At 38.9% G+C, this 27,567-nt stretch overlaps 1 protein-coding gene across 2 annotated transcripts in view; it reads right to left on the reverse strand.

Moving 5' to 3' along the window:
• The window catches only part of LOC122802555 (NACHT, LRR and PYD domains-containing protein 3-like), an 826,460-nt gene that overhangs the window by 38,979 nt on the left and 759,914 nt on the right, over positions 1–27,567 (reverse strand). For both annotated transcript variants that reach the window (XM_044072217.1, XM_044072216.1), the window contains exon 15: positions 12,760–12,912. In XM_044072217.1, the coding sequence (XP_043928152.1) occupies positions 12,760–12,912 (153 nt within the window). The remainder of the gene's footprint in view (positions 1–12,759; positions 12,913–27,567) is intronic.

Below are 27,567 nucleotides of genomic sequence, written 5' to 3' on the forward strand. Positions count from 1 at the left end.
TGTTAGGGATAGCATGATCCATGCAGTCGTGTAAGTGCTTATAAAGTGCATTTGTGTAGGATTCAGCAGTCGTACCTCTATTGTCCATCTGCGTGGGTGTCGTGAAATTTGCCACTTCTGTCTTAAGAAGCATGAAGTTTGCTTTGAAATTTTTTATGGTGGTTTCCCTAATGGAGGGTGGGGGTGGGATGTGGATATCTAGGGTGATTAGCTTGTGGTCAGATCTGACCAATGAGGAATTGACCTCTGGTGTGGAGCACCAGTCACCCATGTTGGTAATGACCAGGTCTAGGATATTGCTGCTCCTGGTGGGGGTGTGAATAAGTTGATCCAAGGTGTTGGAATTTATGAATTCCAGAAAACGTTGAGCAAAAGAGTTGGTATATGAGTAGTTTTCCCAGCTAATGGTGGGGTAGTTGAAATTGCCCATTATTAGGGTGTTGGGTTGTACCCTAATATTTTCCAGTGCATCAAGAAATGAGGAGTAGGAATCCTGGGGCATGGTGGGGGATCTGTAGCAAGTTACAATTTGGATTGCGGTCTTGCCCAGAGTTAGTTGCACTTGGATAATCTCATATATATTATGCTGCGCAACTAGCCTGGAGGTGTGGATATCCTTAATGAATATGGACATGCCTCCAACTTTAGTGTTTCGGCCCAGGTTAGGTGGCTGAAAAGTGTGGTATGAATTATAGCCTGGTAATGCAGGGGTGCTCTCTGGAGCCTTGAACCAGGTCTGTGTCACTGCACAGATGTCAATGTTCTCCATTTTAAGGAGTGCCTGAAGTGAATGCATTTTGAGGTTTAGACATCTAGCTTTGAGTAGCATTACCCTCAGATTTTGCAATAAAAATAAATCATATTTGTCACGAATTTATACAATTCTTAAGTTAGATTTCACATATTTAGACAGTTCCTATTGGAATTACTCCTCAAACATTAATAATGAAGACTTCTCTGAAGAATACAAGAAATTAGTATTAAATTCTACAAATAAAACTACATCGTCATTATACTGGAAAATTTTCACTTGTAAATTTTTACACAGAGCTTTTGTCACTCCTAACAAAATTACAATTATGTATAAATCAAATATGATTAAATGCTGGAAATGTAATTTGAAATAATAGCTGATTGGATGCATATAGTATATGAATATGAAGTAATCTTCTCCCTTTTTGGAAAGAAATTAATAACTTTATTCAAGCTGTATGGTCAGATAGATGTAATATTTTTAAATCTTTAGTTTTATTTAATGCTCTGATTCCTGAGATAATTCCAAAAACGCAAGTGCTTCTTCTTTGGCCTATTCTTGCTATAGCCAGAAAAGTAATTACTAAAAATTGGAAAAGTAAAGTTACCCTCTCTAGTGTTGAAATTATTAGTTTGGAAAAATTGTTTGCAGTAGTGAATTGCATGCTATAAAGATGGGAACTTCTAATTTTACACATGCATATAAATCTTGGCTTAAACGTAAAGATTTGCTTGAAAAATATTAATTGTTGTTGATGTATAACGTTAATGTATTGATTAGCTGGGGATTAATGTAAATAGTTTTGTTCATTTGTTTTATAATTGATTTGTTTATTTATTGTTATAAAACCAAGTTAAAAATAAAAAAAAAAAGAAATATGAAGAGCTATTATCATGTAGGGAGGCTATTAAGTTTTTTTTTCAAATATTTCAAATCACCAACAAAATGTGGGGTCTGTACAACATGAAAGTAATTTGGTAGAAACTGCAAGTTAAAAAACACATTTAGTTCATATTTTATTAAAGGGGCTGTGAAACAAAATTATAAACCTGTTTAAAGAGCACAGTGTGTGCATCCTTAAATAATGCAATAATACATGCTGCATTAAAGTAGGTAAAGAAAAACACCAGCATGGACCTTGATAACATTTTTCATTTCATAATCTACTTGAGGAAGGATGTCTTGTAGAAGCCATTAGTGCACCTTTTCAATAGATTTTGTCACAAGGTGTACTGCCAAGAGACTCTATTCACAAAGGAGAATGAAAAGACCTGATAAAAAATTATTTCCTGAAAGTTTCTCTCCCCACCTGCCTTTGGAAGCCCACAGCTGTATGCCCAGCCCTTTGGAAGCCCACAGCTGTATGCCCAGCCCTTTGGAAGCCCACAGCTGTATGCCCAGCCCTTTGGAAGTCTGCAGCTGTATGCCCACCTACTGTGCATGCACACCCCTCAGATCCCCCATCTGCTCCTTCCAGTGTTTCTGATATTAACTTACTGCCAAGTGGGCCTCCAGACTTCAGTGGAAATTGACTTGAGGTACTCATTTAGTAACCACCTCGAGGGTGAGAATACCAATGGAAGATATGGGACAGAGCACTGGGTATCATCATCTTCAGTAACAGAGTTTACAGAAAATGCCATTTTATTGCAAATTCATTTTTTTCATGACAGGATTAATTTTTAAAACATTTTCATCAAGTGGTTGTGTTCTGCTGATAAATCTTTATAACAGTAAGATGGCTTATGTTAGAATACACTCTGCATGTTGTTATTTCAGAAATGTAATTTACCACTGTTGGAAAATATCTAAAGGATTTTTTAAATGGAGTCCATCATGGTGTGGTGCAGGATTTACCTTTAGTTGTCATTTCCTAAAATTGTTTAATCAAAATACCATTATATAAATGGAAGGCTCTATCTGGCATACAGGTAATTTAACTGTGAAGTCTTGAGAGTGACATTAAGGTGGAGTTGTATACTAACCCAAAGTATTTAGACATAATTTATTGTTCTGTATCTTATTATGTAGGGCAGTTATGGATAAATGATTCTTATCTCATACCACTCCACTGTTTGGAATAGAGTTGGAAAATCTCTTTTGTTAACCTCATGAAGTGATTCTGACTCTTGAGTTTGCTTGGGTGCTTATGACTTTAGAGTAGTGGAGTCTACATACTGTAATTACCTTTGGGTCTGAATGCAGTGTCCCCCACTGCCATGAACATATGGTATATTAATATGTGGTTAGACATGAGAAAATAAGAGACTGATACAACTAATGAACAGATTGTTAGCATAATTTGAAGTTAATGAAGAGCAAATATAAAATCAGTAACAAGTCTGAAATATATGGATTAGATTCTAACATCAGTGTGACCGAAGCCTGATTCGGAAAAGATACGCACAGCTGTAAAAAAAATGCAAAAGCCAGAAGACAAGCAGGGGCTATGACATTTTTAGGAGCAATGCAGAATCATGCAAAGTTTGTACCCATTATGGCTGAGATAACTGTGCTTGTAAAAGAGCGGTTAGAATAACATGCTGCTTGAGAAGGGAGCTATGAACAGGGATGTAATTCTAAAATGTTTAGAAAACTAGTGACAGATGCTCCATTGTTAAAATATCTCGACATGGATAAACCAGTTTCTTTAAAAGTAGATGTAAATCAGAATGGTATAAGAGCTGTGATCTGATAAAAGAAAAGGATCAACTGTTGTTGAGTTGTAATCATTTATAAATGCTTTAAGAGAAAAGGAACAGTTAATATCTTATAAATGGCAGACATTTTATGAATAAGTTTAAGGTAAAGAAATTAATGTGGAAACAAATCGCAAATACTTGTAAAGCATATTTAGAAGTCCTTTGTGCAAAACGCTTCCTAGATTGCAGAGATGTTAGTTAATCTACCTGGCATGTAACCAATGAATAGATGAAGAAAATAGATGCAATGAGTAGAACATATTTACCACAGCACATGAAGAACTGTTGTAATAAAACATGACAGTTATGTGCTTACCATGATGATAAATCTAGATTGTCTAAACTCTTCATTTTCAGAACCTGCAGGACTTGACCAGGGGCTCAAGACAGCTCAGTACCTACAAAAATACCAGATTCTGACTCTTCCCCCTTAGCCATGGTACACTGCATGTTTTTCTTTTCAGAATAATTAGCTGCTTATGAACAATGCATGATATAGTACAACTACATACACATCAAAACTGTTATAAACTCTCTTAAACCATTATAATTTCCTCTAGGCCTTGCTTCACAGGTCAAGGAAAAAAGGACAGGTATGGTGAAGAAGATGAACTCAGATCATCTAGGGCCATTGTTATGATAAGTCTGTAACTGTCATATCTAGGATGATCTGTGCCATCCTGTTTGAAACCCTTAAGATGTAATCTCCACCTTGTCCCACTAGGTAGAATCATGAAAGCATTCCATGACAGATAGTGGTCCTGAAGGAGGGCCTAGAGGTTTTTAAACACCTTTACTAAGTTCACATATACTTAGAAATGGCATGGATATACACATTAATAGAAAAGATTTATTAGAAACATTTTCTTTTTCACACATTATACACATTTATTTTGTAATAATTATCATTCACTCAAACATTACATAAATTGTTCCAGTCCTGCCTTCCCTGAAATTTCTAATATTCATCTGCATGTATTATTCCCACAAATTCCATGGATTTCCATATAGCATGCTCCTTCCTTATTTTAAAGGTCCAACCTCCAGTCCTTTTATCTTCTTCACAACATTCAGCACTTCATTTATAGTTGGTTTAGATTTTGATTTCCATTTGTCACTAATTACTATTTTGGTAGCCAGTATCATTAAACTTAGCAAGGCCTTACTGAGTCTAGGTAATTTATTTTCTACATCCCATCACAAAAGAATAATGTCTTTCCTTACAATAATTTGCTACCCCAACATTTCTGACAAAGTACCCTGTAGGGAATTTTTAAAATCTCTGTGTAGGAAATCAAGCAGAATGGATATAGTAGGTTCAAACAACCCAAAAATCGAGCATAGATTGAAAAAAAAAACAGCTGTCATGTCAGAATGTAGCACAACATAGATGATTTTTTTTTATTTTTTAATAAATTTCGTCTGTCTATGTTGCGCTACATTTTGCCATCCTAGCTGTTTTTTTTTCATTCTACATTCAGTTTTTATGATCTACCAATTTGCTACATTATATATATATATATATATATATATACATGCACACAGACACACACACACACAGACACACAGACACACACACACACACACACACACACACATATATATATATATATATATATATATATGTATATATATATATATATATATATATATATATATATATATAGACACACACACACATATATATATGTGTGTGTGTGTGTGTATGTGTGTGTATATATATATATATATATATAAAACAGCTATAAATAAATATATATATATATATATATTTTCCCCAATTACCCCACTCATTCCTATCACACTTCCGGGATTTGCTATCTAAATATGGAAACATTTTCTGAAGTCTGAAATATTTACACAAATACTTCCATGCAAAAATCTTAAACCTTTTATCCTTTGTTGCAAACTTGGAGCCATACAAATGCCCTCCCACTATTTCTTTGTATAGTGCCTTCCCACTCCCTCTTCCCAGTCATCTCTACCTTCTGATTGATTCTTATAGTTATCATGGATTATTTTGTATGCATTTCTAATTATCCCTATCTTAGTATCAGCCTCTGTTAGAGACTCACCTAAAAACTCAGTCATAGCTGGTCTTTCACTTATCTCCCCTATCCCTTTTTCTGCCTATGCTTTGTTATTAATCTCTGGTAGAGAAGGTGGTTTCCAACTCATACTCCTAACATCTGCTTTGACTCATCCCCCTGTCAACATCAGTTCTTTCTACTTTGATTTGTAATCTTCCGCTTGTGTTATGTATATCAGTATCCTTTCAAAACTGGTAATCCAAAACCACCATGTTCCTTCAATTTTTTATTAATTATGCTCCATAACTTCTTCTCTAGTTGATAAAAATATGCCTGACATGTATATAATATTAAAGGGACTAGAAACATTTTCACTACTTGCATCCTGATATCCATAGCCATATTCATAGTTGAGCTTCCAGCATCTCAGCTTTTCTATTATCTTTTGTTTAGTCTCTTCACACATATCCTTAGCTGACATAGTTGAATCATTTTTAATCCATACACTTAAGTGCTTTGTCTTATCATATCCTCATAAATATAAATGTAACGGACTCTGAAAAGTGCAAGTTTGGTGTATGGTATGTTTCCCAACCTCAGGGGCACTGCTAAAGTACCTACTTAAAGGTTACATCAGGCACTGTTCAACAAAGAGTTTGGACTGCACATTTTTTCTATCTTGACAGTTTCAGGTGGAAGTACTGTTTGGCCTTGGCTTTTGAGCATCTAGCACTCCTTCTCAGAGTACAAGCCAGTCTCACTCGAAGTCAATGCTCCAGTGCTGTCCAGGATCCATAAAGTATTCCTTCTTTCTGCCTTCAGCTCACCATTTTCTGTAGTAAGTTCTGTACTTTCCATATGCAGCATAGCTACCAATTTACCTACATGTTGGAGAATGCTGGGAGAGTCCACTGTAGACAGGCCATGTACAGCAATCCAGTCTATATATGCTTTATGCACTACAAAATGTCTGATAAACAAATGTTTAACACATCCAGAGTTCAACAAAACAAGAGACTGTGATAAGCACTGGACAAGGTGAACTCTAACTAGTCCATTGACAAAAGAGCAGAAAACAGGCATATCCACCCTTCTTAAATACTAAATAAAAAGCACCCAATACTACAGCTGACCAAAAAAAAAAAGAAGTTATGTACTCACCATAACGTTCCATGTTTGTAGTCCATCTTGCCCTTCATTCTTACATATGGGTTCGGAGCCGATCCTCGGCTCTGACTTGGCCTATTACAAAGCTCAAAGTCTCTTAGTTGGCTCGAGGCTAGGTAGGTATCCCATAGTGCACTAGTACAATCCCCAGATCTTGTTTGCTGCTAAACTATAGATAGACAGAAAAAGAAGTTATGTACTTACCATAACGTTCCATGTTAGTAGTCCATCTCACCCTTCATTCTTTACATATGGGATCGGAGCCGATCCTCGGCTCTGACTCGGCCCACTTACAAGCTGGAAGACTTCTGGCTGGCTCGTGGCCAGGTAGGCACCCCACGGTGCACCAGCACAATCCTCAGATCTTGTTTGATGCTGACTAGAAAAAATAAAACAGCCCACAGAAAAAGCCAATACTAAAAGGTCTCCAAAAATAATGAATTAGTATTTTCTTGTCTCCAGGTACTTCCAGGATGGGGGCAGGAGGGCGGGTTCGAAAGAATGAAGGGTGAGATGGACTACTAACATGGAATGTTATGGTAAGTACATAACTTCTTTATGTTAAGTAGTCCTATCTCACTTTCATTCTTTACATATGGGACAGCATCCCTAGCACCTTATCCTTGGCTGGCTCAAGGAAAAATACTCCTGAGTACCGTGGAACAAAAGGATGCTCTGCCCTTGGAGGTTAAATCCAATTTGCAATGAGTAATAAAAGTGTGAGGGGTAGACCACGTAGCAGCTGCACAAATAGTGTCAAGTGGAACCCTAGCTTGAAAGGCTGCAGAGGTAGATTGAGATCTGGTAGAATGAGCCACTTTGGAAACTGGTAAGCCCAACCTGGATTCAGAGAAGGAACTGAACAAACTGATCTGATTTTCTAATGTCTTTAGTCCGGTGCAAATAAAAACATAATTGTCTATGGACATCCAGTTGGTGAAACCTGTACTCAGCTGCATTGGAGTGATTTGCAAAGAAAACCGGAAGTTCTACGGACTGATTCAAGGTGGTATGGGAACAGACCTTGGGGACAAAGGAAGGGTTAGTACATAGGGACACCCTGTCTTTATGAAAAATCAGATAAGGCAGTTTAACAGACAAGGCTTGCAATTCTGACACCCGTCTGGCAGACATGATAGCCACCAAAAACAACGTCTTCCAAGACAAGAACTTCAAACAGCATAAATGAGAAGGCTCAAGGGGTGGAGATGTTAATTCTGATAACACAAAGTTTAAATCTCATGAGGCCACAGGCTCCTGAACCAGAGGTCTTAGCAAAGTGGCACCTTTGAGGAAGGTTTTGGACAATTTATGAGACATCAAGTTAGAATCTGGAAACCCCAAATGGAAATTTGGGATCGCTGCCAATTGGACTCTGATAGTGGCAGCCACAGATCCTTGGTGAAATAGTTCAGAAAGAAATTCCAAAACCACTGGAAGTGTTTTCAATTTAGTGCATTTCTGAACCTTGCAGATAGAGAACCATGTTAGGCATAGAAGTAAAGATCTGAAGGTCTTCACATCTTTCAAGCACTTTTTGTCCCCTCTCCTAGATTGTTTAGTTCATTAATCTCAGTAAGTAGAGATGGTCTGGGAACACTGCTCAGGTTAATAATTTTCTCAGAATTGCACTTGCAAGTGGAAAATTAGAAAACTCAACCCCAGAACTACTGCATGAAGTTTATTAGCAGGTTATAGCATTATAAACTGCTAGGTTCTGCTATGATCTTTGTAGATGAGTGTTTTTTTTAAAATCATTGTACATTTTTTCATTTGAGATTCTGTTTGATGTTTGTAAGCCTCCAGTGGTGAGCTAGGAAGTGGACCTCTTGATGTCCTCTTTTATTTTTACTTTTTTAAAAAGTGAAGCTGTAAAAGTACAGAGCTGAAACAACTGCAAATTGAGATCTTTAGAAAAGGGTAGGAGCAAACTACATAGGAAAAAATGGGAATTATGGGAACAATGCATGCAGGAATGAATGAGGTTTAAAAGAATGCAGGAATTAAATGAGCTATGTAACGTTTGACTGAAAATGATTGGGTAGATTATAAGTGAGGTATAGTGTTTGCAAATGGGAGTGAGTCAGTATGGTTTATGATGTAAAATGCTTACAACTAGGATTGTGTCTGTGTGGTTTTTCATTTATATAAATGTATGATTGCTTATGTCGTAAGTGATAAAGCGGTACAAGAGAAGGTAAACACTTGCACAGGAGAAGGTAAACACTTGCACCACACCACTGCAAAGCTCCTCATTAGCACTCTTCAAGAAAAATCTTGATTGGATGGGAAATAGGAAATTCATCCCAGGGATCACTTCTGTGGCTCTGCTCGACAGGGGCACAGGAAAATAATTTTCTTGGGTGGCGAAAGATAGGGTACATTTTTGGCTAGGCTTATATAGGCCCTAGGACCAATAGCGTAGTACCTACCTATGAACCCCAACACAAATTTATTCAATGAATTTGAGCTCCAGATAACAGCTTTCGTCCACTCAAATGAATAGACTTTTTCAGAATAACCCAACAAAAAACAAAATGAGTTTAAATACACTTATAAAAGACACACCCCCTGCTACATAATTGATTACACAAAAAGCTAAACACAATTTCATGTAAAAACCCCAATAAACTCTATGAAACAAACATAAAATACATAAATAAAATACATATGTATGAAAAAATATTTGTTTATATAATATGTAAAAGCTAATTATTTGCAAAATTATTTGATCACACACATGGACTTTAATTTGAGAAAACTTGAAATGAAAATGACCTAATTAAGGCCGGGTGGATGGCCTGCATTACATCTAAGCTGCCATTTAAGTTCTAAAAACTCTAGAAACAGATCAATAGAGCCACCCCTGGGATCTTGTTCAACACTGTTAACTACTATGAATTTAAAAAAATGTGCAGAATTCTCCTTAATATGTTTAAATAAGGCATTCCATGTATATTATATAATTGTGCCAGTAAGAGAATTGTGTATATTGCATTGTGCCATTGCTGTTCTTGCTTTTATATAGGCAAGACTATTCGACAATTTAGGTATAGAATTTATCAACATACATATGACATTGGTAAAATGGATGAACGGAATGCTTTATTTAAACATATTAAGGAGAATTCTGCATATTTTTTTAAATTCATAGTAGTTGACAGTGTTGAACAGGATCTCAGGGGTGGCCCTATTGATCTGTGTCTAGAGTTTTTAGAACTTAAATGGCAGCTTAGATGTAATGCAGGCTGTACCACCCAGCCTTAATGAGGTTATTTCCATTTCAAGTTTTCTCAAATTAAAGTCCATATGTGCGATCAAATAGTTTTGTAAATAATTATCTTTTATACATTATATAAACAACTTTTTTTCATACATATGCATTTTATTTATGTATTTTATGTTTGTTTTATAGAGTTTATTGGAGATTTTACATGAAATTGTGTTTAGCTTTTTGTGTAATCAATTATGTAGCAGGGGGTGTGTCTTTTATAAGTGTATTTAAACTCATTTTGTTTTTTGTTGGGCTATTCTGAAGAAGTCTATTCATTTGAGTGGACGAAAGTTGTTATCTGGAGGTCAAATTCATTGAATACATTTGTGTTGTGGAATTCCGTTTGTGTCCGTTACATTTATATCAGTTTGAGTTTTTTGTTTTTATATCCTCATATTGTGTCTTTCGGCTTTTCCCGGTTAGGGGACGCCACAGCGGAACTCTGGTCCGCTAATGATTGGCAGTAGATTTTTACGTGCCGAGTTGTCAGCCCTGATGCACAACTTTCAATGAAGGTACATCCATTCACGCATGTCTCCACACAGAAGACGCTCTAGCTGAGAATCGAACAGGATAACATCTTACTGTGAGGAGACAACGCTACCGCAGCACCACCACCGCTTGTTTTTATATCCTCAAAAATATGAGTATTGCTGAACCAATTTATATGTGGGAACATAGTTTATAGCATACAGCCTTTATTTTATCTTCATTTATTTTATATCTTGAAGAAAACCTTTAAATGGTCTCAAAATGTTCAAAAACATAGAAATATCATTTATGAATTTATCAGCTGCAGAATAATATCTATAAGCAAAGCTATTTTTCTTGATTACCATAACAGTTATATCCTTGAATTTGTAAGCCACTTATTTTCTTTGCCAATGGCTTTAAGCATAAAGGAAATAGCAAAGGAGAAACATAGCTTGTCAGAGGGCAACCCCCGTCTTAATTTTTGTTACCAAGCCTTTATATGTTTTTTTGATGAATCCCACTATTCTGTCAGGGAATGCAAGTGTTACCATTGCCCTACTCATAAAATCCCAGCTGACTCTATCAAATTCCTTCTCTGCATCAAGACCCAACAACAATAGCAGTATCTTCTTGCACTCTGCTTCCCTCTGGATCATCATTGTTCTATTAATGTTGACAAATTTTCTCCTCCCCTACCTTCAATAAAACCACATTGATTCATAGTTAACAGTTTTGGCAACATATTAGATATTCTGTTTGCTAATGTAGACTTACATAAACACTTATAGTTCAAAACTGAAATAGGTCTGTATGAAGCTGGGTATGAATGGCCTTTATACTCTTTAGGTAGTACAGCAATCATAGCTTTCTTGCAATATTTTGGTACTGCCCCTCATTTTAAAATATTGTGAAACAAAACCTTCCAGATCTTTATCCCTTTCTTCTCTCCTAGATTGCAGATTTCCCTTTGTTTCTGGAGACTTTTCTGTTGATTATTTATATATTACCATTTTTATCTCATCCTTTCCTATCTTAGCTATTAATTTTTGAATCACATCCTCGTCTAACGGCATAGTCAAGTCTTCCATTTGCAAGTTTTCTAGTTTTTCCCATTCATCTGCTTTATACAGCTTTTCATAGATTGTCTTAAATATCTATAGTATCTCTGTAGGATTTCTGATTATTTTTCTTGTCATAGAATTTCTAAGTTTGGTGACACCCCTTTCTATTTTCTTTTGCCTAAGTCATTGTGCTAATAGCTTTTGTGCTCTGGTGTTTTAATCAAAATATCCCTGTTTAATGGCATCCTTTTTAAACTTGTATATATATTATCCAAATATATTGTACAAAGCATTAATAAGGGATACAGGAAAAGAAATAAGAAACAAATACAGGAGGGACATAAGATAACAAAGAGAGGGATGAATGATGACTGAGGAGGACTGAAGATGAATTGGAAATGTTCCAAGGGTGATAAAAAATGAAGGAAATTTAGAATATTTGCTTAGAATTGCCTGCACAAATACTCATTTTCAAGAAAAGTTAAATATGCTGCAGATGCTCTTAACCAAATATTAACTGCAAAAGGATGCAAGTATGGTACATTGTGGTTACTGTGAAGAATACTCTTGGCAAACAGTCATTGAAAAAAATGATAATTTCATGAACTTTAATTGTAATTGTACTCTGACTCAGGAAAGGGGTCCATTCCTGTCAGTGTATTAGGAATCATAAACATTCTGTGAATTAAAAAAAAGCAAAACAAAAGACAGAACATGACTGTAAAACATAACTGAACAGCTGATAACTAATGGTAGGGAACATGGGGAGGATCAGAAATATTTGCATTATAGGTTCATAGGTAAGTATTGAGCTAGCTGCCCTTGAAGGCATTTTAAGCCTAGCCAATTTCCATTCCAAAAGTGAGAATCAAACACTGTACCTTGTGTCTGTGAAGTAAACACCTTAAACATTATACCAACCCCTGTTGTACCTCTTTTGCAGAGGACCTTGAATCTAGCTCAGATTGTAGCATGAAGACCAGTAGTAAAACCTGTGCAGCAATGGTCCTGGCTTACTGAGAACCAGAGCACCAGCATACGGCATTATGTAGCACACCTATCCATTGGGTCTTGCCTATCATAAGAATAATGTAGAGAAAAAATGTCACAAACTTGTCACATCAAAATAAAATAAGAATAAATTTGTTTCAAAAGGTAAGAAGTCTCATAGAGTGATGATGGAGGAAACACCTTTAAAATAATGGAAACCTCAGTGCAGGTCAGATGGTGCACTTCTGTGTATTAAATATTCTGTGCACTTTGAAAAGTGTGATTATAAAGGTTTGGCTATACATACATTTTCCCTTTTCCTGCTGCTGAATTATCAGATGTAGGAGGCTGTTCTTTTGGCTTTTTTCGAAAAAGATGTGACTTCTGCAGAGAGTCCATTTTACCAAAGAGATGTACAAAATCTAGATCAATCTCCTCAAACAATCCATAGCGTTGTAACCTTGAATAAAAGGTGAAAATAATTATTTATGAAATGTATGCAGCTGCACAGCAATTTCCCCATTAATACTACTTAAAAAAACATGCTTTTCCTGAACAAATTTGGATATACCAATAATTTTGCATTATCAACAGCATACTTAGTCTTGGCTGGATATCCTATGTTCTTGGAGATGTATGTATTAAAAAGGTTGAACTTTCTCATTATGAATACTTACTGTGAATGAACATTGCCCAGTTAGTGTAGTCATACTTATAAACTGCAGAAGAGCAAATGAGAAGCAAAAAGTATGTTACACTATTTAATAATGTTGAGTGCTTTTGTCCACAAGTACTACAGGACTTCAGCAGAAGATACACAACATCAGAAAAGTTCCAGTAAATACACAGAAGCAGAACACATGACATATCTCATTATGCCAATCATGAAACATTTACGCAAGGCACGTAGCTCTGAAAACATGTTTAATATTAACCATGCCATTTAAATCAGGGTGGCCTGCTTGCTGAAAACAAAATTTGCCATCTGTGTCTCTAATTTCAAATTTATTAAAGACAAATCCCCACTTCTTAAATCACCAGGTTTGTGGGTGACTAAAATAAAAAACTGTTGCATAAGTTGCGGAAGGAGGAATGCCTGAATAATACTATAAATGTTACCTTAAGTCTCTTCTGAAAAGAGGCTATTCACCTAGTATAACTAACCCAGTCAACAATGGAATAAATAAATGCATTAATTAGTTTTCTTAGTTTTGATAGCACACAAGATGTCCAGGATTCCTCATGAGCAATGCTCTAGTTGTCATCCCCAACATAAAAAGTAGAACATTCTGAGCACACAGGTATATAACCTACTGCCTTGAAAATACAGTTGTAATGTGTTCTACAAAATACTTTTTCAGGTTTGTTGTTTAATAACAAAAAGGGACCACTCAAAATATAGCTACATCATTTACACTATCCGTTCTTGCAAGCCCCATTATTATTTTCAGTTAAGAGTAGTGGAATAAAAATGTCATACGTATGGATCTTCTATGCCCTGCAGCTCCCTTTTAAAATGAATGGGAAATAGGAAATAGAACCCGAAAGTTAAAGTTCATGTTATTGATTGAAATGACTTACCATCACCATCACTCCTCTAACATAGTAAGAGCATACAGCTTGACAGTCCATGCCCTGTTTTTTGTATGCCACGCATGTGAGACCAATGGCTAAGAGTAACCAGTTTCAATACTAAACAAGCAATCACTTAATAAATTAATTGAGACTACCAAGAGGAACAGATGCTTTGATCTTCGGGGATGGTTTTCTCCTGCAAGTAAACCAGAAATATCTGAAGATATTGATAACAATATGTGCTAACAGCAGCATAAAATAGCTTTTTATTTTAATTTACATGTGGTACTCAGGGTTGGTAGTAGAGTGGATGGAGCAGCAAGTTGAATTATGATGCTGTGGCCATTTTCCTTTTGTTTTTTTTGAATACACATTGGCATGATCATCAGAAGCAGTTGTCTGTTTAGAAAGGCAGTCTGTGGATGAAAGCAAATAGCAGTTATGTAGCCACAAGGAAGTGATTAATGCCATGACTTATTGGCAGATGGAGACCATGTATAGGGTCAGACAGTAGTATGTTGAAATATATTACTGTTGGGACAATGTATACTGTTTAACAGTTATCATTATCATCAACCCCCTTTTTCCCATTTTCTACATAAGGTTGGAATGTCAAGTCAGTTGTCATCATCTCTGTCTATTCAATTCCACTCCTTTACCTTCTTTGGCACTCATGCCTGACTGTTGCAGGTCTTCTCTCTCACACAGTTCTTCCACTTCTTTACTGGATGCCTTCATTTTCCCCTACCTTCTTCCTTTCTGTCCCAAATCTTCTTTACCAGATCATCTTCTACTTTTCTGTACATGCGCCTGAACCATCATCATCTGTTCTCTTTGGCCTTTTATGCAATTGGAGCTACTTTGCCTTCTGCTCTTATGTCCTCATTTCATCTGTCCCACTGTGTGCATTCTACCACCCATCTCAAGCACTTCTTCTCCATCACCTCTAGCTTTTTCAACTGCTCTGCCTTTACTGCCAAGGTTTCTGTACCATTCAGTAGCACTGGTCAGACTACTGTTTTGTACACCTTACTTTTCAGCTTCTTTGTTATTCTTTTGTCATACACTACACCTGACACTGTACTCCAGTTCTTTGCAGCCCCTGTGATTCTAGCTCTGACCTTCTCATTCTGACTTCCCTTCTCCTCATCCACACCTCCCAGATACTTGAAGCTGCTAACTTGTTGCACTATTTTCCCTCCTGTCTCAATGCTCATCTCCTTCTGATTTCATTTGCTGCCATTACAAATGTCTTATTTGTACTCAGTTTCATCCCATATGTCTTGTGCTTTGCATTCATTTCCCCTATCCTTTGTTGAAGTTCTTGTTCAAAGTCTGCATGTAATGCCACATAATCTGCATGCAGCAGCTTTGTTGATCTTTCCTCTCCTACTTGTTTGCTAATGTAGTCCATCACCAGTATAAACAGCAGTAGGCTCAGATCTGAATCCTGATGCACACCCACTCCCAGTGGGAACCCCTCTGTGAGACCTAACACTGTTGGCACTTTAGTCATTAGGTCCTTGTACATCACTTGCACTCATTCTACCTATGTTTCTAGGATTACCTATATCAGCTTTCTTGGGACCTGTTCATATGCTTTTTCCAAGTCTAGGAATGCCCAGCTGGACTCTTTCTTAATTTCTTCTCAGGTATCTCTCTCATTGCAAACATCAAGTCAGTTGTGCTGCATCCTGATCTGAATCTGAACTGCTCATCTCCCATCTTACTGTCTGCTACTGTGTGTATTCATTTATCAATCACCCTCTCTAGAACTTTCATAAAATGTGACAGGAGTCTGATACCTCTGTACTGCCCACAGTTGTTCATGTCCTCTTTGTTTTTGAAAACTGGCACAGTATGCTTATTCTCCTGTCATCTGGTATATGCTTTTATCTCCATACTGCTATGAGTATCCTCAGGAAAAACCCCTCCCCTGTCTCACCCAACATCTTGATCATATCTGCTGTAACCTCGTCTGAGCCTGCTGCTTTCATTGACTTCATTTTTGTTAGTACTGTTCTTACTTCTTCTGTGCTGGGTTCCTCCTCTTCTCTCATTGTCATTGGGGCAGTGCAGCTTCTTTGGGGTTTTCTTCATTCAGAAGTTGCTGGAAGTAATTTTCCATCTGCCTTTGATATCCTATCCTGTGCACAGGTGAGCAGGTGGTTGCTGGCATGCCTTATGAAGGGTGTCTGACTATCTTCTTTAATTTTCTGCTTTTGCCTTGCACCCTGATGTAGTCTTTTATGTCATCTACTGAGTCACTTTCCAGAAGCTGGTAGAGTGCCTCTGATACCTTGTTCTTTGCTACTGCAACTCCTTTCTTAACCTCTTTGTTAGCCATCCAGTATTCCTTCCTTACCTGGTCCATCTTTTCTATCTCCCACTTTTGCTGCATCCCTTCGTTCTTTTGATGACTTTCTGGACTTCTACATTCCACCACCAGCTTTCCTTGTGTATCTTATTTCCATATTTAGCTTGGCCACATATCTGTTGTGTAGTCCTCACACATGTTGTTTTAAGGTGCTGACATTCTTCCTCATCTCTATTTATTTGTTCTTTTTCCTGAGGTGCTAGACCCATGAGTAATTCTTTGAGCTCTTGTGCCTCCAGTTAACTTCCACATCTTCAGCCTAGTCTCTTTTGAGTTTAGAGCCTTCTCTGACCCCTGCTTGCAGCTGAATGTGCCAACCAGTGGTTTATTCTCTGGGCCCTGGGCAGTAACACTGGGGATGACTTTGCAAACACTGATTCTACCCCAGTGCCCTTTCCTCTCCTTACTAAGAGGATGTCTACCTGAGTTGCATGTTGGCCACTTTTCCTCACTATGATGACCCTGCTGTGGGGCATAGGTTATGATTGCTGCCCTATCAATAGGATTCTAACTGCCATGAGTCTATCGCTGATTCTGATGATATCCCTCATTGCCTTTTGAAGCCTCCCTCTCAACACAATTCCCACACAATTTCTAGCCTGTCTTCTTACTGAGTAATAGACTCTAAATCTGATGCTTACTGGCTTTGATGCACTGCCCTTCCATCTTATCTCCTGGATGCATAGGATGACCAGCCTCTTCCTTTTCATCATGCCATTCACTTCCAAACTCCATATTGTCAGTGAACATGATGTAGCAATTCTTAGTTCATATTTGTCATGTTGATTAGTTTTATGTGCAGCTTCCACTCAACAGAACTATCCCAGATAACCTAAGCTGGGCAACTGGACACCAGCAAAGCTGCACGGCTATTATGGTGGGCAAACACTGGCCAGTAGGGGCACATAAACCCACTGTTAGCATAGGTCCCTGGTGTAGGTTGGAGTAAGACAATTCCTCAACCCAGTTATCACCAGATAAATACCCATCCCCATTTAGTGACATTAGTCAACATGACAAATCACCATATTTTCACACCATTTTGTGGCTAGCCCTGCCAGAATGCACAGTGGTTCTCCTATCAGGAGAATACTGTGCACCATAGTATATGCCAAAAGCATTTGGTTTATACAACTCTTCCCTGTATAGGGCACCATGCAGAGTTTGTGCTGCTGACCACAGCTCCATTTATTGGGTATGTTTGAGTTGGAAACACTCAGTGTGTTTTTCAGAGGTGGGAGAAACCCCACAGAGACACAAAATTAATATTCAAACTCTAAACAGGCATTGGCCAGAGATTAGGATCAAACCTTGTACTTTATGCATGGGAGACAAAGACCTTAACCATTATTAACTTGAGCACTAATCCAGGCATTCTCTAAAGTATTCAATTGTATTTATTACTGCTTGGTAGTAACTTGATTAAAGTGTAGCTATCATTCTAAGTCTTTTGGATTAAGCACTTGGGCTTCAGACCAGTTGTTTTACATTAGGAAGGTTTGTGGCATGCACTGTGGTGGCAGGACAGGTAGCTTTCATCCTTCTAAGTTGGGAACTGCTGATTGAGAGCCCAGTGTCTGTTATTCTTAAAGTGTATTAGTTCTGGTTTAAGCACTTGGGCTTTCAGGCCAGTTATTTTACATTAAGAAGGTTTGTGGTCTGCACTCTTGTGGGAGAAGAGGCTGGACTCTGCCCTTCTGAGCTGGGAATTTCTGGTTGAAGGTTTATAGTGCCTGAATATTTGAACTGTATCTTACTAAAATTGGTACACCTTGTTTGCTATAGCATAGACTAGATCCAGGCCTGCCGAATCTAGCTTTGTTTATATGCTTGTTGTTTGTTTGCTTGTTATTTCCCTGGAATGCTAATTCCACCTAATCTGTGCTTCTCAGAGCTTCTGTGGATCACTAGTGATATCTGCATTGCTTACTGTACTTATTTCCTTGTTTCACTTGAAAGAAAGTTACTGTTTGTCGTTTTTGCATTTAAGTTACCTGTAACACATTGCACTTAAGTTACCTGGCACTTGCTCACTAAAGCAATTATATAAGTCAGCACTAAAAATTAAAAGCACTACACCCTCACTCCCCACTGGCCCTGGTTTTCAATTATTAAGGAATTCCCAATATTATTCTAGCATGTCCAAAGGTCAGTTGTCAATCTCCTCTCCGGTCCAGCTGGTGAATCTGGGAATATTGAGGCAGTGTTACAACTGCCTCATGTACACAGACAACCCTCTCCTCCTCCCAACAAATTCCAACACATGTGAGAGATGCAACCATATAGCCAAACTGGAGGCTAAGCTCTCTCAACTCAGTACTGGCATAACCAGTCAGGAGGAGAAGGAAACCACACTCACTACAATTCCAGTCTCACATAGACCTACCACGACAGCAAACCAAACACATAATCACACAAAAACATACTCGGAGGCTCTAAATAAAGATCTGCCGAAGCAGCAGAGACCTCCAAAGCAGACACCCAAGCAGCCGCTACCCCAAAACAAAACACGTGCAACACATATCTCACAAAGCCAGTGTGCCGAACAGTCACAGCCCTTAAGACTAAAAAACACACCTGATACACTTGTAATAGGTGACTCTATCATCAGGCACACTGACGTCCCGCTCATCAGGCTGAACAAGGAGAGGGTCATGGTGAGCAGCCTGTCGAGCGCTAGGATCCGCCACATAACACAAGCACTCAGGTCACTCCAAGGCAAGTACAAATATGACTCAGTCATTGTCCATGCTGGTGTGAATGACCTGAGACGTACCTCCCTAGACTACATGAAAAGAGACATAAAGGAGCTCTCTGAGCATGTAGCCCAGGCCGGTATGACCCTGACCTTGAGTAGCATCTTACCCTCACCAAGAATGATGCCACAATATGAAGACAAGATGATCAATTTCAACAACTGGCTTAAGTACTGGTGTCATTCAAAGGGGATCCAATGCCTGTCAGCTTAGGATGATATGCTCGACAAGCCACGATGCTTCGCTAGGGACGGCTTGCACCTGTCACCCTGGGCTTTCGGATATTGGCAAAGGCTCTTGCTACCCCCATAGTGCCTTTTTAGGCAAGGCTCAAAAGACAAACCCACCTCCATAGGTATCACAAGGGATAAGAAACTAAGAGTAATGCTATTCAACGCCAGAAGTCTAAACCTCAAGATGCACGCACTCGAAACTCTCCTTAGCATGGAGAACATCGATATCTGTGCAGTAACAGAAACCTGGTTCAGGGCTCCCGAGAGCACCCCAGCACTACCAGGTTATACCTCATACCATGCTTTTCAGCCCCAAAACTTGGACCGAACCACAAAAGGAGGGAGTATCGATATTCATCAAAGATACCCACACCTCCAGGTTGGTGGCAAAGCACGAAGCATCAGAGACTATCCATGTGCAACTAATAGTGGGTAAAACTGCCTTCCAGTTTATAGCCTGCTACAGACCACCCTCCCAAACCCAGGAACCCCACTCGGCCTTCCTGAGAACACTGGAAAATATGACGGTCTCTCCAAACACCATTATATTGGGCGACTTCAACTACCCAAACATAGACTGGGAGCATTACTCTAGCTCCAACACCCTAGCCCAAAGGTTCCTAGAATTTATAAACTCAAATGCTATGGAACAACTTGTTACCACTCCCACAAGAGGGGAAAACATACTGGACCTGATCCTCACCAACATGGGGACTCTATGCTCCAGACCAAAAGTGTATCCCTCACTGGTAAGATCAGACCATAAACTAATCTCACTGGATATTCACATCCCGACCCCACCCCCTGCCCAGAAAACCACAGTGAAAGACTTCTCTAAAGCAAATTTCACACTCCTCAAAACTGAGGTGGAATCCTTCAAAGCCCCTGGGCCTGTGGAAAATACGGCCCAGACCACAGAATCCTTTATAAACGCATTCTATGAACACCTTCAGGAATGCATGGATCATGCGATCCCAAATAAAACCAAGACCCAGTCCTCCAAAGGCAGACGTCCTGTCTGGTGGACCCCAGCCATAAACAAACTATACAATAGAAGGAGGAAGCTATTAAATGATAGAGCAAAATCCTAAAAAGGGAAGGCATCACTGATCAGTATTAGCAAAAAACTACGGGCACACATAAAATTGTCTAAGGCCAGCTTCGAGAGAAAAATTGCACAGGAAACTAAGGATAATCACAAGGCTTTCTTTAGTTATGTTAGGAACCTGGGTGGTAATTCTCAGATATGCTCAGAATTAGTCCAAAATGACAAAAAATAGACCAAACCCACAGACATTGCCAACATCCTAGCTGACAGGTTCAGCGCAAACTTCTCCCCTCCCCACCAAAAGGGCAAATATCTATCCCAGCAGAGTGCTGCCCCCCTGACATCTCAGATGCTCAGGTAAGAGCCGCCCTCTCCAAAGCAAAAAACACAGCATCAATGGGACCAGATGGTGTCCCGGGCTGCGTCCTACATGAACTCCAAGAAGAGCTAAACCCAAACATAAAACTACTGTTCAGTCTCAGCCTTACTACAGGATATGTGCCCAAAGAGTGGCGTACAGCAACAGTGGTCCCTCTCCATAAAGGTGGTGCCTCAACGGATCCTGGAAACTATCGCCCCATAAGCCTGACTAGCTTGGTCTGCAAAGCTATGGAAAGGATCATCATGGACCTCATAAATAAAGATATTGGGGACCTACAAACACTGGATCCTACCCAGTTCGGCTTTGTTAAGGGCAGATCCTGCCTCTTAAACCTGGTTGATTTCTTTGAAACAGTCACCAAGGCCATTGACGAGGGGAAGGTGGTCCACACAGCCTACCTGGACCTCGCAAAAGCCTTCGATACAATACCCCACTCAGGCATTATAGATAAGCTCACCAGCTTAAATATAAACCCCTATGTCACTAGATGGATTGCAAACTGGCTCAAGGACAGAACCCACATGGTTAGAATTGCTGGAGCCATGTCAGACTCCAAACCAGTTACAAGTGGTGTCCCACAAGGCTCAGTCCTGGGACCTCTCTTGTTCGGTATATATTTCTCAGAGGTACAGGCCAACACGGAAGGACTGTGGCTGACCAATTTCGCAGATGACTGCAAACTAGGCGCCATAATCGACTCTCCAGCCGACACAAGCATCCTCCAAAAGGGCCTCATAGAAACAGACAACTGGTGCCAGAGCCATAGCCTCAAGCTAAATGCCAAAAAGTGTATAGTCATCCCCTTTGGCAAAAACAAAGTGCCCACATTAAGTACAGAAGAAGTAATTAGGGACCTGGGGACCCAAGTTGATAGCAATCTCTCATTTGACAACCACGTGGCCAAAGTGGTTAGAAAAACATTTTATATAGCCCACCTAATCATGAAGGGATTCACATCTAGATCAGGGGATGTCATCGTGCCTCTTTACTCATCCTCATCAGGCCCATAATTGAGTACAATGCCCCTTTTGGGATGTACCTTACCAGACACCTGCAGCGACTGGAAAGACCCCAAAAGTACCTCACCAAGAGGATCAAAGGGCTCAAACAGATGCCATATGCTGCCCGGTTAAAGAAACTCCAGCTCTACTCAGTGGCATACCACCTGTTCAGAGGCGATCTGTGCCTGACGTATAAAGCCATGTCCAACCCGGAATTAATGGACATGCTGCACCTCAGAAAATCCAAATCCCATTGAGCTACGCTCGAGAGACTTGAACCTCAGCACTGAAATAAATAGGACATGCTGGAGGGACAGATTCATAACCCAGAGGCTCCCTTCACTCTGGAATAAAATCCCAGTCCAGGTTAGGCAGAGTCCCTCATTGACTCTCTTCAAGAGGAATCTTGATGAGTGGATGGGAGATCGTAGGTTTACCCCGGGTATCACTTCTGTGTCACTGTTAGACAGAGGCACAGTATACTAACCTCGAAAAAGGGCATAGCAAAATAAATTTAAAATGTGTGGTGAAAGCCAAACACATTCTGGCTAGGCTTATAAATGCCCTAGGGCAGATAGCCTAGTATGAACCTATGAACCGATGAACCTATGATGCCTGGTTTCCAAGTTAAAATGTATTATTATAGTCATTTATCTTTTACTTTTATTACAACTCAAAACTAAAGAGGTACATAGAATATAGCTATATTTTTGTAGGAAGGCAGTCTTTACTAGAATACAGAGCACTTACATGATCACTGTTGAATGCTTACTGATATAGTTTGTTTAGGGACAGTGTATATGTCTTTGAGTAATGTGTTAAAATACATTATTGAGTCCAACAGTTACACATAATAAATGTGCATAAAAAAATGTCTGTCTTTTGGGAGGCAAGCTATGTGCAAAAGCAGAAGGCAAGTACCTGTGAAATAATCATTGCTATGGATTTCTGTAGTGGTGTACTTTCAAGAGAACAGAGAGAAATAAGCTGAACTACTTTATTGTAGTAGTTTTTGCCACTTTATTCTCAATAAAACATCAGAAGTGTACACATAAACTGGCTTTCTTCTGAAGATGTAGATGAGCAGCCATGCTGTATATGAAAACATGATAGTTACATAATCACTGTTGAATGATCACTATTATGGCTTGTCAGGGTATGTACCTGACAGCAACATGTTGTAATACATTACTGTGGTAATTATGTATTTAATTTTATTCTCAATAAAACATCGGGTGTGTAGAATGTTGCTACCTTTTGGGGAGATAGTCATTGTGGGAAAGCAAAGAGCAGATTCACGATTGTTGTTAAATGATCATTGACTGGCTTGTTGTAGTGTACATCTCTAAAAGCAGAAGTCTAATGTACAGAATTGTAGTCATTATATTAACATGACTTCTTTACTGTCAGAAGTGGTGCACCCTCTTAGAAGGGGAACTTTCCAGCAGGACAGTTTTGTCAAAGTCAAAGTAAACTTTATTGTCATTTAGAACTGCATGTGTTACCTAAATGAAATTCCGTGCATCAGCTCAATTCTTGACATTACAAAGGAAAGTGAAACAACACATACAAGTAGAGGAGTAAACATAACTACTCCCAATACATGCAAGAAAGAGCAGAGACATTTACCAACATTCATGTACGAAAAGAATGCCCCCCCAGAGTTAAATTAACTACCCCATTTAAATTAATACAAAACACACTACAGATTTAAATGCTTAAGTTGTCTACTATTGCACTTTGTCTACTATTGCACTTGAGTGAGTTAAATAATACTGACTATTGATATAATAAATAAATATTGCACTTACTTGAAATATATGTAAGTATATATTGAACAAATAAATAAAAATTGACTTATTATGTGTCCAGACCCCTGGGACTAGTGCTTGAGTTCAGAAGTCTAATCACTGTAGGGTAGAAACTGTTACTAAATCTTGTAGTCCTACAGGGGATGCTGCAATATATTCTGCCTGATGCCAGATGCTTAAACAGTCCATGCTCAGGATCCGTGTTGTCCTGTATTATTCTAATGGCTTTTTGGATGCTTCTTTCAGAATACAGATGTGTCAATGAAAAGATGTGTCAATGGAAGACTGCAACCTATTACCTTCTCTGCAGCCCTCACCACTCTTTGTAGCACCTTCCTTTCTGTAACTGTGCAGCTTCTAAACCACACTGTGAAGTTGCAGGTGAAGATGCAGTCTATTGCACCTCTATGAAATGTGGAGAGCATATGAGGAGGAGCTTAGCTTTTTTCAGCCTTCTTAAAAAGTGGAGGCATTGGTGCACTTTCTTGACCAGCTGGCTGGTATTTCCTGACCACAAGAGATCCTCTGATATGTGTACACCCATAAATTTCATACTCTTGACCCTCTCCACCTCAAACACTGATTCTACCCCAGTGCCCTTTCCTCTCCTTACTAAGAGGATGTCTACCTGAGTTACATGTTGGCCACTCTTGTATGTGATCTTGTGACTGCCTGTCTTTCTGAAGCATATTTGGGCTACTGTCAAGCCATTTGCCAGACAAAAGTGCAGACCGGCTTCTCCTTCATTATTCCTTTTACCCCACCAATGTGGACCCAGGCAGTCCTCATATTCTCTTCTGTCTGTCCCAATATGTGCATGCAGGTCACCCATTATCAGCACCAATTCATGTTGTCCTGCTTTATCTGGGTCCTGCAAATGCTGTCTGAAAGCAATCTTTTCCTCACTATGATGACCCTGCTGTGTGGCATAGGTTATGATTACTTCCCTCTCAATAGGAGTCTGATTTCCATGAGTCTATCATTGGTTCTGATGATATCCCTCATTGCCTTTTGAAGCCTCCCCTCATCACAATTCCCACACACTTTCTAGCCTGTCTTCCTCCAGAGTAGTAGACTCTAAATCTGATGCCTACTGGCTTTGATACACTGCCCTTCCATCTTATCTCCTAGATGCATAGGATGACCAGCATCTTCCTTTTCATCATGCCATCCACTTCCAAACTCCATATTGTTAGTGGAACATGTAGCAATTGTTAAATCATATTTGGCATGTTGATTAGTTTTATGTGCAGCTTCCACTCAACAAAGCTATCCCAGATAACCCAAGCTGGGCAACTGGACACCAGCAAAGTTGCATGGCTATTATGGTGAGCACACACCGGCCAGTAGGGGCACATACAGCCACTGTTAGCATAGGTCCCTAGTGTGGGTTGAAGTAAGCCAGGTCCTCAACCCAGTTATCACCAGATAAATACCCATCCCCATTTGGTGACATGAGTCAACATGACCAAATCACCATATTTTCACATCATTTTGTGACTAGCCCTGCCAGAATGCACAGTGGTTCTTCTATCAGGAGAATACTGTGCACCATAGTATATGCCAAAAGCAGTTGGTTTATACAACTCTTCCCCTGTATAGTGCACCATGCAGAATTTGTGCTGCTGACCACAGCTCCATTTTTTGGGTATGTTTGAGTTGGAAACACTCAGCATATTTTTCAGAGGTGGGAGGAGCCCAACAGAGACACAAAAGTAATATTCAAACTCCAAACAGGCATTGGCCAGAGGTTAGGATCAAACCTTGTACTTTAGGCATGGGAGGCAAAGACTTTAACCATTATGATGTCTGGTTTCCAAGTTAAAATGTATTATTATAGTCATTTCTCTTTTACTTTTATTACAGTTCAAAACTAAAGAGGTACATAGAATATAGATATATTTTGTTTTGTAGGAAGGCAGTCTTTACTTGAACACAGAGCACTTATATGATCACTGTTGAATGATTACTGATATAGTTTGTTTAGGAGCAGTGTATATGTGTTTGAGTAATGTGTTGAAATACATTATTGAGTCCAAGACATCTTTCAGTTTCTTAACAGTTACACATAATAAATGTGCATAAAAAAATGTCTGTCTTTTTGGAGGCAAGCTATGTGCAAAAGCAGAAGGAAAGTACCTCTGAAATAATCATTGATATGGATTGCTGTTGTGGTGTACTTTCAACAGAACAGAGAGAAACAAGCTGAAATACTTTGGTGTAGTAGTTTTTGGTCACTTTATTCTCAATAAAACATGAGAAGTTTACACATAAACTGGCTTTCGTCTGAAGGTGGAGATGAAGAGCCATGCTGTATAAGAAAGAACATGATAGTTACATAATTACTGTTTAATGATCACTATTATGGCTTGACAGCAACATGTTGAAATACATTACTGTGGCAATTGTGTATTTAATTTTATTCTCAATAAAACATCAGTGTATAGAATGTTGCTACCTTTTGGGGAGATAGTCAATGTGGGAAAGCAAAGCGCAGATACACGATTGTTGTTAAATGATTATTGACTGGCTTGTTGTAGTGTACATCTCTAAAAGCAGAAGTCTAAGGTACAGAATTGTAGTCACTATATAAACGACTTCTTTACTGTCATAAGTGGTGCACCCTCTAAGAAGGGGAACTTTTCACCAGAACAGTTTTGTCAAAGTCAAAGTAAACTTTACTGTCATTTCGAACTGCACGTGTTGCCTAAATGAAATTATGTGCTTCAGCTCAATTATTGACACTACAAAGGAAAGTGAAACAACATATACAAGTAGAGGAGTAAACACAACTACTCTCAATACATGCAAGAAAGAGCAGAGACATTTACCAACATTCATGTATGAAAAGAATACCCCCCAGAGTTAAATTAACTACCCCATTTAAATTAATACAAAACACACTACAGATTTAAATGCCTAAGTTATTTGAGTACTATTTCACTTGCGTGAGTTAAATAATACTGACTATTGATATAATAAATAAATATTACACTTACTTGAAATATATGTAGGTATATATTGAACAAATAAATAAAAATGGACTTATTATGTATTCAGACCCCTGGGACTAGTGCCTGAGTTCAGACTTCTAATCACTGTAGTGCAGAAACTATTACTGAATCTTGTAGTCTTACTGGGGATGCTGCAATATCTTCTGCCTGATGCCAGATGCTTAAACAGTCTATGCTCAGGATGTGTGTTGTCCTGTATTATTCTAGTGGCCTTTCGGATGCTTCTTTCAGAGTAAATATGTATCAATGGAGGACTACAACCGATTACCTTCTCTGCAGCCCTCACCACTCTTTGTAGCACCTTCCTTTCTGTAACTGTGCAGCTTCCAAACCACACTGTGAAGTTACAGGTGAAGATGCAATCTATTGTACCTCTATAAAAGGTGAAGAGCATATTAGGAGGAACTTAACTTTTTTCAGCCTTCTTAAAAGGTGGAGGCATTGGTGCACTTTCTTGACCAGTTGGCTGGTGTTTCCTGACCACAAAATATCCTCTGATATGTGTACACCCATGAATTTCATACTCTTAACCCTATCCACACTCTCACTATTGATCCTGAGCACTGAGTGGTTTGTTCTCCTTTAACTGAAGTTGATGATAATCTCTTTGGTCTTGCTTACATTCAGGTCAAAGTTGTTCCCCTTGTACCAACTGATTAGAGATGCTACCGCCTCTCTGTATGCCCTTTCATCCACCTTTGTGATGAGCCCCATGACTGTAGTGTCATCAGCAAACTTGATAATATGGTTGGACATGTGCTTAGCATAGCAATTTTGGGTCAGGATGGTGAATAACAGTGGGCTGAAAACACATCCCTGTGAAATACCGATGTTAGTTGGGATGCACTTTGATGTGTCCTTACCTGAACACACCCTCTGTGGTCTCTCAATCAGGAAGTCCAGGATCCAGTTACAGAG

Source organism: Protopterus annectens, chromosome 5.part0, assembly GCF_019279795.1.
Source record: "Protopterus annectens isolate FY-2018-M chromosome 5.part0, PAN1.0, whole genome shotgun sequence".
Lineage (NCBI taxonomy): Eukaryota > Metazoa > Chordata > Ceratodontiformes > Protopteridae > Protopterus > Protopterus annectens.